General features: G+C 46.9%; 1 protein-coding gene across 1 annotated transcript in view; it reads left to right on the plus strand.

Annotated features, from left to right (window-relative positions):
- LOC139402732 (DNA annealing helicase and endonuclease ZRANB3-like) overlaps positions 1-16,558 on the plus strand; it is an 84,843-nt gene that overhangs the window by 65,371 nt on the left and 2,914 nt on the right. The window contains 7 exon segments of the mRNA XM_071146640.1: positions 919-1,037; positions 2,672-2,773; positions 5,432-5,574; positions 8,377-8,529; positions 13,135-13,305; positions 13,473-13,665; positions 15,395-15,526. Of these exon segments, the coding sequence (XP_071002741.1) occupies positions 919-1,037; positions 2,672-2,773; positions 5,432-5,574; positions 8,377-8,529; positions 13,135-13,305; positions 13,473-13,665; positions 15,395-15,526 (1,013 nt within the window).

A 16,558-nucleotide genomic window follows, 5' to 3' on the forward strand; every position in this document is an offset into this window, starting at 1 on the left:
CTGCTGTCGCCCACCTAGATAGATATCCTGTCTGTTCTAATTAAAGCTGCTGTGTACTGTGACTGTCCCTCCTAGATAGATATCCTGTCTGTTCTAACTAAAGCTGCTGTGTACTGTGACTGTCCCTCCTAGATAGATATCCTGTCTGTTCTAACTAAAGCTGCTGTGTACTGTGACTGTCCCTCCTAGATAGATATCCTGTCTGTTCTAACTAAAGCTGCTGTGTACTGTGACTGTCCCTCCTAGATAGATATCCTGTCTGTTCTAACTAAAGCTGCTGTGTACTGTGACTGTCCCTCCTAGATAGATATCCTGTCTGTTCTAACTAAAGCTGCTGTGTACTGTGACTGTTCCTCCTAGATAGATATCCTGTCTGTTCTAACTAAAGCTGCTGTGTACTGTGACTGTCCCTCCTAGATAGATATCCTGTCTGTTCTAACTAAAGCTGCTGTGTACTGTGACTGTCCCTCCTAGATAGATATCCTGTCTGTTCTAACTAAAGCTGCTGTCGCCCACCTAGATAGATATCCTGTCTGTTCTAACTAAAGCTGCTGTATACTGTGACTGTCCCTCCTAGATAGATATCCTGTCTGTTCTAACTAAAGCTGCTGTGTGCTGTGACTGTCCCTCCTAGATAGATATCCTGTCTGTTCTAACTAAAGCTGCTGTGTACTGTGACTGTCCCACCTAGATAGATATCCTGTCTGTTATAACTAAAGCTGCTGTGTACTGTGACTGTCCCTCCTAGATAGATATCCTGTCTGTTCTAACTAAAGCTGCTGTGTACTGTGACTATCCCTCATAGATGTATTATGGAGTCTGATTTCCTCCTATTGACCTTTTCTTGCAGGCGTTGTGATCATTAGGGAGCCTCACCCCTCGACCGTAGTGACCTTTCTCCTCTCTCCCTCCCTGCAGCCCAGACACACAGTGTATTTAGTCCTGCTGATGGTGATGCTACGGCCAGTCTGCCACTGTACCCCAACATGAAGTTCTGCGCCAGCAAGAACACTGAGCGTATCTACCTTTACTCCCAGGTACATGATGATGCTGCTACTCTGTACTCTACACTCCTCCTTCCTCGTCCCCTCTCGCCTCCTCTCTTCCTTCCCCTCTCTCCTCTTCCTCCTCTCTCCTACTCCTTCCCCTCTCTCCTCTTCCTTCTCCCTCCTCCTCCTTCCCTTCTCTCCTCTTCCTCCTTCCCCTCTCTCCTCTTCCTCCTCTCTCCTACTCCTTCCCCTCTCTCCTCTTTCTCCTCTCTCCTACTCCTTCTCCTCTCTCCTCTTCCTCCTCCCTCCTCCTCCTTCCCCTCTCTCCTCTTCCTCCTCTCTCCTCCTCCTTCCCCTCTCTCCTCTTCCTCCTCTCTCCTACTCCTTCCAATCTCTCCTCATCCTCCTTCCCCTCTCTCCTCATCCTCCTTCCCCTCTCTCCTCATCCTCCTCCCTCCTCCTCCTTCCCCTCTCTCCTCTTCCTCCTCCCTCCTCCTCCTTCCCCTCTCTCCTCATCCTCCTCCTCCTTCCCCTCTCTCCTCTTCCTCCTCCCTCCTCCTCCTTCCCCTCTCTCCTCTTCCTCCTCCTTCCCTTCTCTCCTCTTCCTCCTCCCTCCTCCTCCTTCCCCTCTCTCCTCTTCCTCCTCCCTCCTCCTCCTTCCCCTCTCTCCTCATCCTCTTTCTCCTTCCCCTCTCTCCTCTTCCTCCTCCCTCCTCCTCCTTCCCCTCTCCTCATCCTCCTCCTCCTTCCCCTCTCTCCTCTTCCTCCTCCCTCCTCCTTCCCCTCTCTCCTCTTCCTCCTCCCTCCTCCTCCTTCCCCTCTCTCCTCATCCTCCTCCTCCTTCCCCTCTCTCCTCTTCCTCCTCCCTCCTCCTCCTTCCCCTCTCTCCTCATCCTCCTCCTCCTTCCCCTCTCTCCTCTTCCTCCTCTCTCCTCCTCCTTCCCCTCTCTCCTCTTCCTCCTCCCTCCTCCTCCTTCCCCTCTCTCCTCTTCCTCCTCCCTCCTCCTCCTTCCCCTCTCTCCTCTTCCTCCTCCTTCCCCTCTCTCCTCTTCCTCCTCCCTCCTCCTCCTTCCCCTCTCTCCTCTTCCTCCTCTCTCCTCCTCCTTCCCCTCTCTCCTCTTCCTCCTCTCTCCTCCTCCTTCCCCTCTCTCCTCTTCCTCCTCCTTCCCTTCTCTCCTCTTCCTCCTCCTTCCCCTCTCTCCTCTTCCTCCTCTCTCCTCCTTCCCCTCTCCTCCTCCTCTTACTTCTCCTCTTCCTCCTCCCTCCTCCTCCTCCCCCTCTCTCCTCTTCCTCCTCTCTCCTCCTCCTTCATTTCCCCTCTTTAATACCTGTAGTCCAATATGTCTTTGAAATGAGTGACCAATTGAAATGGAAATGTAATATTTTCTGTGACAGACCTCTTATGTACCATCAAAGGATAAGCATCTTATCTACCTTCTTCAACATAACAATACCCTTTTAAGGCATAAATCAGACGTGGTTTACCCTTGTAAATCATGTCTGATTTGATTCATCCTAGGCCATTCACATTATTCAGAAATGGATTGAATCAACTGCTAAATGAAAATGGGATCAGATTTGTCAATCTGGGTGAAATGTAAAGTATTACGTATGAGGAATTGGCTTACAGCTGAAGTGTGTGAATGTGTCTTATCTATTCTCTGTGTCTCTCCCTTCATCAGGAGGACAGTCCACTGCACTGGAATTTCATTCCTCTGGACATTAAACTGGACAGCTGGGAGGACCTGCCTGAAGCCTTCAGACGCAGAGAGAACAGGACACAGGTCGGTTTGTTTGACCCGCAAGTAGACAACACTGTGGTCTAGTCACAGGAGGTCACCTAGAGGTAGACAACACTGTAGTCTAGTCACAGGAGGTCACCTAGAGGTAGACAACACTGTAGTCACAGGAGGGAAGCTGTCACCTAGAGGTAGACATCACTGTAGTCTAGTCACAGGAGGTCACCTAGAGGTAGACATCACTGTAGTCTAGTCACAGGAGGTCACCTAGAGGTAGACAACACTGTGGTCTAGTCACAGGAGGTCACCTAGAGGTAGACAACACTGTAGTCTAGTCACAGGAGGTCACCTAGAGGTAGACATCACTGTAGTCTAGTCACAGGAGGTCACCTAGAGGTAGACAACACTGTAGTCTAGTCACAGGAGGTCACCTAGAGGTAGACAACACTGTAGTCTAGTCACAGGAGGTCACCTAGAGGTAGACAACACTGCAGTCTAGTCACAGGAGGTCACCTAGAGGTAGACAACACTGTAGTCTAGTCACAGGAGGTCACCTAGAGGTAGACAACACTGTAGTCTAGTCACAGGAGGTCACCTAGAGGTAGACAACACTGTAGTCACTACAGGGAAGCTGTCACCTAGAGGTAGACATCACTGTAGTCTAGTCACAGGAGGTCACCTAGAGGTAGACATCACTGTAGTCTAGTCACAGGAGGTCACCTAGAGGTAGACAACACTGTAGTCTAGTCACAGGAGGTCACCTAGAAGTAGACAACACTGTAGTCTAGTCACAGGAGGTCACCTAGAGGTAGACATCACTGTAGTCTAGTCACAGGAGGTCACCTAGAGGTAGACAACACTGTAGTCTAGTCACAGGAGGTCACCTAGAGGTAGACAACACTGTAGTCTAGTCACAGGAGGTCACCTAGAGGTAGACAACACTGTAGTCTAGTCACAGGAGGTCACCTAGAGGTAGACAACACTGTAGTCTAGTCACAGGAGGTCACCTAGAGGTAGACAACACTGTAGTCTAGTCACAGGAGGTCACCTAGAGGTAGACATCACTGTAGTCTAGTCACAGGAGGTCACCTAGAGGTAGACAACACTGTAGTCTAGTCACAGGAGGTCACCTAGAGGTAGACAACACTGTAGTCTAGTCACAGGAGGTCACCTAGAGGTAGACAACACTGTAGTCTAGTCACAGGAGTTCACCTAGAGGTAGACAACACTGTAGTCACAGGAGGTCACCTAGAGGTAAACAACACTGTAGTCACAGGAGGTCACCTAGAGGTAGACAACACTGTAGTCTAGTCACAGGAGTTCACCTAGAGGTAGACAACACTGTAGTCACAGGAGGTCACCTAGAGGTAGACAACACTGTAGTCTAGTCACAGGAGTTCACCTAGAGGTAGACAACACTGTAGTCACAGGAGGTCACCTAGAGGTAGACATCACTGTAGTCTAGTCACAGGAGTTCACCTAGAGGTAGACAACACTGTAGTCACAGGAGGTCACCTAGAGGTAGACAACACTGTAGTCTAGTCACAGGAGTTCACCTAGAGGTAGACAACACTGTAGTCACAGGAGTTCACCTAGAGGTAAACAACACTGTAGTCACAGGAGGTCACCTAGAGGTAGACAACACTGTAGTCTAGTCACAGGAGTTCACCTAGAGGTAGACAACACTGTAGTCACAGGAGGTCACCTAGAGGTAGACATCACTGTGGTCTAGTCACAGGAGGTCACCTAGAGGTAGACATCACTGTAGTCACAGGAGGGAAGCTGTCACCTAGAGGTAGACATCACTGTAGTCTAGTCACAGGAGGTCACCTAGAGGTAGACAACACTGTAGTCTAGTCACAGGAGGTAACCTAGACGTAGACAACACTGTAGTCACTACAGGGAAGCTGTCACCTAGAGGTAGACATCACTGTAGTCTAGAGGTAGACATCACTGTAGTCTAGTCACAGGAGGCAAGCTGTCATCTAGAGGTAGACATCACTGTAGTCACTACAGGGAAGCTGTCACCTAGAGGTAGACATCACTGTAGTCTAGAGGTAGACATCACTGTAGTCTAGTCACAGGAGGCAAGCTGTCATCTAGAGGTAGACATCACTGTAGTCACTACAGGGAAGCTGTCACCTAGAGGTAGACATCACTGTAGTCTAGTCGCAGGAGGGAAGCTGTCACCTAGAGGTAGACATCACTGTAGTCACTACAGGGAAGCTGTCACCTAGAGGTAGACATCACTGTAGTCTAGTCACAGGAGGGAAGCTGTCACCTAGAGGTAGACATCACTGTAGTCACTACAGGGAAGCTGTCACCTAGAGGTAGACATTTTAAAGGCACCTTCATTTAAAGGCTCAGTCATTTAAAGGCTCAGTCATTTAAAGGCTCAGTCATTTAAAGGCTCAGTCATTTAAAGGCTCAGTCATTTAAAGGCTCAGTCATTTAAAGGCTCAGTCATTTAAAGGCTGAGTCATTTAAAGGCTAAGTCATTTAAAGGCTCAGTCATTTAAAGGCTCAGTCATTTAAAGTGGTGTTGATGTGACTCTCTGTGTGGGTCAGGTATAAAGGTTTAAAGTGGTGTTGATGTGACTATCTGTGTGGGTCAGGTATTAAGGTTTAAAGTGGTGTTGTGACTCTCTGTGTGGGTCAGGTACTGAGGTTTAAAGTGGTGTTGTGACTCTCTGTGTGGGTCAGGTACTGAGGTTTGTCCAGCAGTGGAGCACTCTGACAGCCATGAAGCAGAGACTGATCCGCCGCAGTGGTCTCCTGTTCTGCAGCCCAGTCCTGGTCCTGGACCAACTGACCAGCACCCAGCGCAAACACAGCAGCACCAAGAGGTAGGTGGGGGGGGGGGTTGAACCTGTCCTATGTCTCCACCCTGCTGTGTTGGTGCCCAGACGGCATCAGTTAATCACAGATTCATCCTGGTGGGTGTCTCAAGAGCCAATCACAGTGGACGTAGGAGGAAAGCATTTGACAGAATGTGGGATTTATTCGCTAATCAAGGTTTGCCCCATTGACTGCACATCAAGCTGATTTCCAGAGATGATATGTTGGTTAAAGACTTCATGCTGAGAAAGTATGGTAGAAACAAAGTCCAACTGGCAACCCTGGTTCCTACAGAGGTAGAGATTCACACTGTAACTGAGCTAATAAAATACAGGAGTAAGGAGATGGATGGGAAGGTGATTAGTGTTTAGTAAAGAGATGGATGGGAAGGTGATTATCCTGTAGTAGGAAGGTGATTATCTTGTAGTAATGAGATGGATGGGAAAGTGATTATCTTGTAGTGAGGAGATGGATGGGAAGGTGATTATCCTGTAGTAAGGAGATGGATGGGAAGGTGATTATCCTGTAGTAAGGAGATGGATGGGAAGGTGATTATCATGTAGTAAGGAGATGGATGGGAAGGTGATTATTGTGTAGTAAGGAAATGGATGGGAAGGTGATTATCCTGTAGTAAGGAGATGGATGGGAAGGTGATTATCCTGTAGTAAGGAGATGGATGGGAAGGTGATTATTGTGTAGTAAGGAAATGGATGGGAAGGTGGTTATCTTGTAGTAAGGAAATGGATGGGAAGGTGATTAACCTGTAGTAAGGAGATGGATGGGAAGGTGATTATCTTGTAGTAAGGAAATGGATGGGAAGGTGATTATCCTGTAGTAGGAAGGTGATTAACCTGTAGTAAGGAGATGGATGGGAAGGTGATTATCCTGTAGTAAGGAAATGGATGGGAAGGTGATTAACCTGTAGTAAGGAGATGGATGGGATGGTGATTATCCTGTAGTAGGAAGGTGATTATCTTGTAGTAAGGAGATGGATGGGAAGGTGATTATCCTGAGGTTAGTTAAACTCTGCTGTAGTGTTGTGCTGGGTTGTCCTGAAGGATCAGGGCCGTCTTCACAAAGGGACTCAGAGTAGGAGTGCTGCTGATATAGGATCAGTTTAGCCTTTTAGACACACACACACACACACACACACACACACACACACACACTCACACCCCTCCGCCCAACACCTCTCAGGTACTACTGTCAGCTGGACCTGGCTTTCATGTCCTTTCATCCAGCCTCTCTACACTGGGCTGTTTGAAGCCCAACAGTCCCCTCACCCCTTCTTTCTTTCATGCAAATCTGCCCCTTCCTCTCTTCTTCTTCCTCCTCCTCCTCCTTTCTTCAAGATTCCTCCTCTTTGATGTGTCCCCTTCCTCTCCTCATCCAGCTATCTGACCTTACTCTTCCTCCTCCTTCTCATCCTTCCTCCCCCCAGGTAACTTCCTCCTCCCTCCCTGCCTGCCTGCCTCCCTCCATCCTAACCAAACTCCCACTCTCCTCCCCATCCCTCCGTTCTGGTACCTAACCATACTCTTCCTCCCTCCATCCAGGTATCTAACCATACTCTTCCTCCCTCCATCCAGGTACCTAACCATACTCTTCCTCCCTCCATCCAGGTATCTAACCATACTCTTCCTCCCTCCATCCAGGTACCTAACCATACTCTTCCTCCCTCCATCCAGGTATCTAACCATACTCTTCCTCCCTCCATCCAGGTATCTAACCATACTCTTCCTCCCTCCATCCAGGTATCTAACCATACTCTTCCTTCCTCCATCCAGGTATCTAACCATACTCTTCCTCCCTCCATCCAGGTATCTAACCATACTCTTCCTCCATCCATCCAGGTATCTAACCATACTCTTCCTTCCTCCATCCATGTATCTAACAATACTCTTCCTCCCTCCATCCAGGTACCTAACCATACTCTTCCTCCCTCCATCCAGGTACCTAACCATACTCTTCCTCCCTCCATCCAGGTATCTAACCATACTCTTCCTCCCTCCATCCAAGTACCTAACCATACTCTTCCTCCCTCCATCCAGGTATCTAACCATACTCTTCCTCCCTCCATCCAGGTATCTAACCATACTCTTCCTCCCTCCATCCAGGTACCTAACCATACTCTTCCTCCCTCCATCCAGGTATCTAACCATACTCTTCCTCCCTCCATCCAGGTATCTAACCATACTCTTCCTTCCTCCATCCAGGTATCTAACCATACTCTTCCTCCCTCCATCCAGGTACCTAACCATACTCTTCCTCCCTCCATCCAGGTACCTAACCATACTCTTCCTCCCTCCATCCAGGTATCTAACCATACTCTTCCTCCCTCCATCCAGGTACCTAACCATACTCTTCCTCCCTCCATCCAGGTATCTAACCATACTCTTCCTCCCTCCATCCAGGTATCTAACCATACTCTTCCTCCCTCCATCCAGGTACCTAACCATACTCTTCCTCCCTCCATCCAGGTATCTAACCATACTCTTCCTCCCTCCATCCAGGTATCTAACCATACTCTTCCTCCCTCCATCCAGGTACCTAACCATACTCTTCCTCCCTCCATCCAGGTACCTAACCATACTCTTCCTCCCTCCATCCAGGTACCTAACCATACTCTTCCTCCCTCCATCCAGGTACCTAACCATACTCTTCCTCCCTCCATCCAGGTATCTAACCATACTCTTCCTCCCTCCATCCAGGTATCTAACCATACTCTTCCTCCCTCCATCCAGGTATCTAACCATACTCTTCCTCCCTCCATCCAGGTATCTAACCATACTCTTCCTTCCTCCATCCAGGTATCTAACCAAAGAAGATGTGTCCCAGGCCTCTCTCAGTAAGGCCCAGTGTGATGGAGGAACTGTTCGCACGATCAACAAGGAGATCTTCTTCACCAAGAGCAGAACTGCCTCTATGTCACGACCCAACACCTCTGCCTCCGTCCCAGAGAAGTAGGTCTCCAGTCTCCTAGAGAGTCATAGCAACACTAGTTCACAGTGCCAAACTTTCTCCTCCACATTGAAATGATATTACATTGAAAGACCACGGTATGTCCTGTCTGTACAATTTGTTGTTCAATACCCAAGGAACTAAATGTGTCCTCACTTTACCACAGAGTGACCAGGCTATAATCCACTGTTTTAGAGGCTATGGGACCAGTGAGTGTTTACCACAGAGCGACCAGGCTATAATCCACTGTTTTAGAGGCAATTGACTGAAGGCTGGTTGGATAGATGGAGCACATCGCTATGGTAACCACCACAGGGACTGGCTGGGTGAGATAGAAAGAGTGAGTCTTGCTGATTGGTTCGAGGATCATCGGGGGCGCTCCAGAGAGCCGTGTCCCATCTGTTCCCTAACGTGCGAACAGGCAAGTAGCCTGGTGGAGCGCTGTAAGAAACACATCCACACTGTGGCAGTGGTCCAGGCTCACCTTCCTCTCCCTCTGCTTCTCCAGCCAGGAGGAGGACTCACACAGACAACAACCATATGTCCCAGCTCCCCAAAGCCATGCTTAGATGTTCCTATTGAATGAATGCCTTGTAACTGTATAGTAATACAGTAGCTTCCACACACTGGTTGAATCAACGTTGAATCAACGTTGTTTCAAATCTAAGTTTATTTGTCACGTGCGTTGACTACAACAGGTAGTCAACAACCTTACAGTGAAATGCTGACTTACAGGCTCTAACCAATAGTGCAGAAAAGGTATTAGGTGAACAATAGGTAAGATAAGAAATAAAACAACAGTGAAAAAGACAGTGAAAAATAACAGTAGTGAGGCTATAAGTAGCTAGGCTCTATACAGTAGCTAGGCTCTATACAGTAGCTAGGCTCTATACAGTAGCTAGGCTCTATACAGTAGCTAGGCTCTATACAGTAGCTAGGCTCTATACAGTAGCTAGGCTCTATACAGTAGCTAGGCTCTATACAGTAGCTAGTCTATATACAGTAGCTAGGCTCTATACAGTAGCTAGGCTCTATACAGTAGCTAGGCTCTATACAGTAGCTAGTCTATATACAGTAGCTAGGCTCTATACAGTAGCTAGGCTCTATACAGTAGCTAGACTCTATACAGTAGCTAGGCTCTATACAGTAGCTAGGCTCTATACAGTAGCGAGGCTCTATACAGTAGCGAGGCTCTATACAGTAGCTAGGCTCTATACAGTAGCTAGGCTCTATACAGTAGCTAGGCTCTATACAGTAGCTAGTCTATATACAGTAGCTAGGCTCTATACAGTAGCTAGGCTCTATACAGTAGCTAGGCTCTATACAGTAGCTAGTCTATATACAGTAGCTAGGCTCTATACAGTAGCTAGGCTCTATACAGTAGCGAGGCTCTATACAGTAGCGAGGCTCTATACAGTAGCTAGGCTCTATACAGTAGCTAGGCTCTATACAGTAGCTAGGCTCTATACAGTAGCTAGGCTCTATACAGTAGCGAGACTCTATACAGTAGCTAGGCTCTATACAGTAGTGAGGCTATAAGTAGCTAGGCTCTATACAGTAGCTAGGCTCTATACAGTAGCTAGTCTATATACAGTAGCTAGACTCTATACAGTAGCTAGGCTCTATACAGTAGCTAGGCTCTATACAGTAGCTAGACTCTATACAGTAGCTAGGCTCTATACAGTAGCTAGGCTCTATACAGTAGCGAAGATCTATACAGTAGCTAGTCTATATACAGTAGCTAGACTCTATACAGTAGCTAGGCTCTATACAGTAGCTAGGCTCTATACAGTAGCGAAGATCTATACAGTAGCGAGACTCTATACAGTAGCTAGGCTCTATACAGTAGCTAGGCTCTATACAGTAGCTAGGCTACATACAGTAGCGAGGCTCTATACAGTAGCTAGGCTCTATACAGTAGCTAGGCTCTATACAGTAGCTAGTCTATATACAGTAGCTAGGCTCTATACAGTAGCGAGGCTCTATACAGTAGCTAGGCTCTATACAGTAGCGAGGCTCTATACAGTAGCTAGGCTACATACAGTAGCGAGGCTCTATACAGTAGCTAGGCTCTATACAGTAGCTAGGCTCTATACAGTAGCTAGTCTATATACAGTAGCTAGTCTATATACAGTAGCTAGGCTCTATACAGTAGCGAGGCTCTATACAGTAGCTAGTCTATATACAGTAGCGAAGATCTATACAGTAGCGAGACTCTATACAGTAGCTAGACTCTATACAGTAGCTAGGCTATATACAGTAGCTAGGCTCTATACAGTAGCGAGGCTCTATACAGTAGCTAGACTCTATACAGTAGCTAGTCTATATACAGTAGCTAGGCTCTATACAGTAGCGAGACTCTATACAGTAGCTAGTCTATATACAGTAGCTAGGCTCTATACAGTAGCTAGTCTATATACAGTAGCTAGGCTCTATACAGTAGCGAGACTCTATACAGTAGCTAGTCTATATACAGTAGCTAGGCTCTATACAGTAGCTAGGCTATATACAGTAGCGAGGCTCTATACAGTAGTGAGGCTCTATACAGTAGCTAGTCTATATACAGTAGCGAGGCTCTATACAGTAGCTAGACTCTATACAGTAGCTAGGCTATATACAGTAGCTAGGCTCTATACAGTAGCGAGGCTCTATACAGTAGCTAGACTCTATACAGTAGCTAGTCTATATACAGTAGCTAGGCTCTATACAGTAGCGAGGCTCTATACAGTAGCTAGTCTATATACAGTAGCGAAGATCTATACAGTAGCGAGACTCTATACAGTAGCTAGTCTATATACAGTAGCTAGACTCTATACAGTAGCTAGGCTATATACAGTAGCTAGGCTCTATACAGTAGCGAGGCTCTATACAGTAGCTAGACTCTATACAGTAGCTAGTCTATATACAGTAGCTAGGCTCTATACAGTAGCGAGGCTCTATACAGTAGCTAGTCTATATACAGTAGCGAAGATCTATACAGTAGCGAGACTCTATACAGTAGCTAGACTCTATACAGTAGCTAGGCTATATACAGTAGCTAGGCTCTATACAGTAGCGAGGCTCTATACAGTAGCTAGACTCTATACAGTAGCTAGTCTATATACAGTAGCTAGGCTCTATACAGTAGCGAGGCTCTATACAGTAGCTAGTCTATATACAGTAGCGAAGATCTATACAGTAGCGAGACTCTATACAGTAGCTAGTCTATATACAGTAGCTAGACTCTATACAGTAGCTAGGCTATATACAGTAGCTAGGCTCTATACAGTAGCGAGGCTCTATACAGTAGCTAGACTCTATACAGTAGCTAGTCTATATACAGTAGCTAGGCTCTATACAGTAGCGAGGCTCTATACAGTAGCTAGTCTATATACAGTAGCGAAGATCTATACAGTAGCGAGACTCTATACAGTAGCTAGTCTATATACAGTAGCTAGGCTCTATACAGTAGCGAGGCTCTATACAGTAGCTAGGCTACATACAGTAGCGAGGCTCTATACAGTAGCTAGGCTCTATACAGTAGCTAGGCTCTATACAGTAGCTAGGCTCTATACAGTAGCTAGGCTATAAACAGTAGCGAGGCTCTATACAGTAGCTAGGCTACATACAGTAGCTAGGCTCTATACAGTAGCTAGTCTATATACAGTAGCTAGTCTATATACAGTAGCTAGTCTATATACAGTAGCGAGGCTCTATACAGTAGCTAGGCTCTACACAGTAGCTAGTCTATATACAGTAGCTAGTCTATATACAGTAGCTAGTCTATATACAGTAGCGAGACTCTATACAGTAGCTAGGCTCTATACAGTAGCGAGGCTCTATACAGTAGTGAGGCTCTATACAGTAGCTAGGCTCTATACAGTAGCGAGGCTCTATACAGTAGTGAGGCTCTATACAGTAGCTAGGCTACATACAGTAGCTAGGCTCTATACAGTAGCTAGGCTCTATACAGTAGCTAGGCTCTATACAGGCACCAGTTAGTCGGGCTGATTGAGGTAGTATGTACATGTAGATATAGTTAAGGTGAAGCAGATGCTAAACTACAGGACTGTTTTGCTATCACAGACTGTAATATGTTCTGGGATTCTTCCAATGGCATTGAGGAGTACACCACATCAGTCACTGGCTTCATCAATAAGTATATCAAGGACGTCGTCCCCACAGTGACTGTACGTACATACCCCAACCAGAAGCCATGGATTACAGGCAACATTCCACATGCCCCCATTCTCATCGACAGGGCTTTAGTGGAGCAGGTTGAGAGCTTCAAGTTCCTTGGTGTCCACATCACCAACAAACTAGAATGGTCCAAACACACCAAGACAGTTGTGAAGAGGGCACGACAAATCCTAATCCCCCTCAGGAAACTATAAAGATTTGGCATGGGTCCTGAGATCCTCAAAAAGTTATACAGCTGCAACTTCGAGAGCATCCTGACTGGTTGCATCACTGTCATGTCAATGAAATTACGTTGAACCAACGTGGAATAGAAGTTGAATTGATGTCTGTGCCCAGTGGATTAATACTGTTTATTCACTTGTGGGGCAGATGACTGACAATCTTCCCTCCCTCTCTGTGTCTCTGTCTCTTTCCATCTCTCCCCCCAGACCATCCGAGGTGCACCCAGAGCCTCCTGTTGGTGCTCCTGAGGGCCCGTCAGAGGCTGAAGCTGGGTACCTGCAGGTGCTGGACAGTGAGGGTCGACCCTTGTGTCTGTCCTGCCACAAGGCCTGTGGGTCCACCGGAGGAGCCTGGGACACCTGCTTCTGTAGCCAGACGTAAGTAGCAGCATCATCAAAGTAAAGCCAAGTTCACCCATCAGTGGTGTTGTATATCCTGCTATTATTAGTGTTGCCTCGTAGGCCTACTGCGTTCCTTAATTAAAGCTCTACAAAGAAAACACCAAGTTATTCTGTTGTATTCTACTTCATCTATCCTATCATAGGTGTCAGGAGGAGTTCCAGCTGCGCTCCAGCCAGGCCTACATGCGTGCCCGGGTACTGCAGACGGAGCAGGGGGTGTGTCAGAGCTGCGGCCTGCAAGCCCACCAGCTGTACCTGAAGGTCCGTGACGCCCCGCCCACACACAGGAAAGAGATGCTAGAGAACACCGGGCTGGCCCAGCTGTCACTCAAACAGGTTGGTTGGTTTGCATGTCTTTAGCCCCCCAGGTCTGTGATACAGAGAGGGACCTAGGAGCATTCCATTACTCTGTATGGGGGGACCTAGGAGCATTCCATTGCTCTGTATGGGGGGACCTAGGAGCATTCCATTACTCTGTATGGGGGGACCTAGGAGCATTCCATTACTCTGTATGGGGGGACCTAGGAGCATTCCATTACTCTGTATGGGGTCTGACCTACACTACCTGAGCTCTCTTAGCCAGGATACAGGCTTCTACATGACTTTATGAGCCCTTTACAGACATGAGCTTTTTAAAGGTGCACAAATCTACAGACAGAGAGAACAGTCATACTATTGATGTGGGTTGATTTTCAACTGGATTTATCAAAGAGCAGTATCATCTCTCTCTTCTCAAATTAGCATATCACATTACTGAAGTTGTACAGAAAACACTGAAATGGATAGGACCCATTTAGACATTTGAAGCCACTTCTGATATAAAGCAGCGTGTGTAGTGTTGAGAACAGACGGGTTTCACCTGTTCCAACTAATCCCCTGGATCTGGGGAGACCACTAAAGGCTTTAGTAGACATTATATTATACACTGGGAGAGGAGGGGGAGAACACAGAGAAGAGGGACTCAGTCCTCTCTACTACTGACTGACACTTATCATCCCTGCTTTGTGCTGGGGGAAGATAAACCATTAGATGTGTGGGTGGAGGGGGTGTGGGTGTGGATGACGGGTGTGTGTGGAGGGGGGTGTACTGTACTGTGGACACACAAGTTCCTCTCTCAACCTGTGTGCGTGTGTGACTTCCTCTCTCTCGGCTCACAGTAAATGGATTGGCCAGTACTGTCAGATCCTCCATGGATTTCTCCCACAGCTCAACCTCACCTCAGCCAAGAGCCTGTTAGATTTGGCTCTGCCATTTCTACTGGAAAGACCTTCTGCCTTCTCGCTCACAGATCAATGGATGGATTTGGCCTAACACTAACAGGACATCTGTACTGCACAGAAACCACAGAGAACAACTGCTGATTAATGCGCTGTATAGGAGGTCTGGGGACTCTAGCTTTAGTAAAGGCTTTCTAAGACATTAGTAGACCAGTGGGGGAATGCAGAGTGAATGTTCTGTATGGAGCGAGGAGGGGGTGGAGGTGGGTCGGTAGTCATGGTGGAACGGAGCTTGTTCCTGAGTACAACTTTGCTTTTCTTCCCCTCTGTGGGTATGTGACCCCCCCCCCCCCGGTTCTCTTGTGGCTAATGTTGGGAGAGCGCTACTCTATCTACCGCTTCTACCCAGGAATGGAGATTGATTTCTGGGCTGAATCGTCCCCAGGGTTCCCCTTCTCTGGCTCGTTCCACATAAAATGGAGAAAAGAAAAGGCTTAGCGTCAAATTGAAATGCCTCCATTTTGGTTCTAGTGTTCCCCAGCTCCAGGCCATAGAAATAGAATTACAGACGTTTGATTTCCTACCTGTCCCCAGAGTCCCCAGCTCGTTCTCTTACATTAGAGCCTTGTCATTCTCTCTGTCTGAAGACAGACAGGCGGAGGCAATGTGATGCTGACATGGGAAGGCTGACAACATCCTATTATGAAAAACACATGGACAAAACTCATTTCAAACTCACTTATTTCTTACACCAAATTGTTTGTTTACCTGTTTGAGCTATTAAAACTGTAAATTATATAATCTTTACTGAGAAATGTGTTTATTAAAATTGTCTGTGTTGTGTCCAGCTGAATGAGATGATCCGTGCCCCCGTGGAGGGTCAGTTCTGGCAGGTGGACCACATCCGACCCGTCTACAGTGGGGGAGGACAGTGTTCCCTGGACAACCTACAGACACTCTGCACTGTCTGCCACAGAACCGTAAGAGTCCAGTACACACAGACACACACACACCATCACACACACACACACACAGTGTTCCCTGGACAACCTACAGACACACACACACACACCATCACACACAGACACACAGTGTTCCCTGGACAACCTACAGACACACACACACACCATCACACACAGTGTTCCCTGGACAACTTACAGACACTCTGCACCGTCTGCCAGAGAACCGTAAGAGTCCAGTACACACAGACACACACACACCATCACACACAGACACACAGTGTTCCCTGGACAACCTACAGACACACACACACACCATCACACACAGTGTTCCCTGGACAACCTACAGACACTCTGCACTGTCTGCCACAGAATCGTAAGAGTCCAGTACACACAGACACACACACCATCACACACAGTGTTCCCTGGACAACCTACAGACACTCTGCACCGTCTGCCAGAGAACCGTAAGACTCCAGTACACACAGACACACACACACCGTCACACACAGACACACAGTGTTCCCTGGACAACCTACAGACACTCTGCACCGTCTGCCACAGAACCACAAGGGTCCTGGTCCCCGTTCCTCTGTGTCCACATAAACACTCAGTCCCACATGGTGCTTCATTACACCCATATGCCCTCTCAAACCACCACCATGTTGTAATATCATACCATGTTATAATATCACACCATGTTATAATACCATGTTATAATATCACACCATGTTATAATACCATGTTATAATATCACACCATGTTATAATATCATACCATGTTATAATACCATGTTATAGTATAATACACCACCATGTAATAATACTATGTTATAATATCATGTTATAATACACCACCATGTTATAATATCATGTTATAATACACCACCATGTTATAATATCATGTTATAATATCATGTTATAATACACCACCATGTTATAATATCATGTTATAATATCATGTTATAATACACCACCATGTTATAATATCATGTTATAATTTAATACCATGTTATATTACCATGTTATAATACACCACCATGTTATAATATCA

Source organism: Oncorhynchus clarkii, unplaced genomic scaffold, assembly GCF_045791955.1.
Source record: "Oncorhynchus clarkii lewisi isolate Uvic-CL-2024 unplaced genomic scaffold, UVic_Ocla_1.0 unplaced_contig_3571_pilon_pilon, whole genome shotgun sequence".
NCBI lineage: Eukaryota > Metazoa > Chordata > Actinopteri > Salmoniformes > Salmonidae > Oncorhynchus > Oncorhynchus clarkii.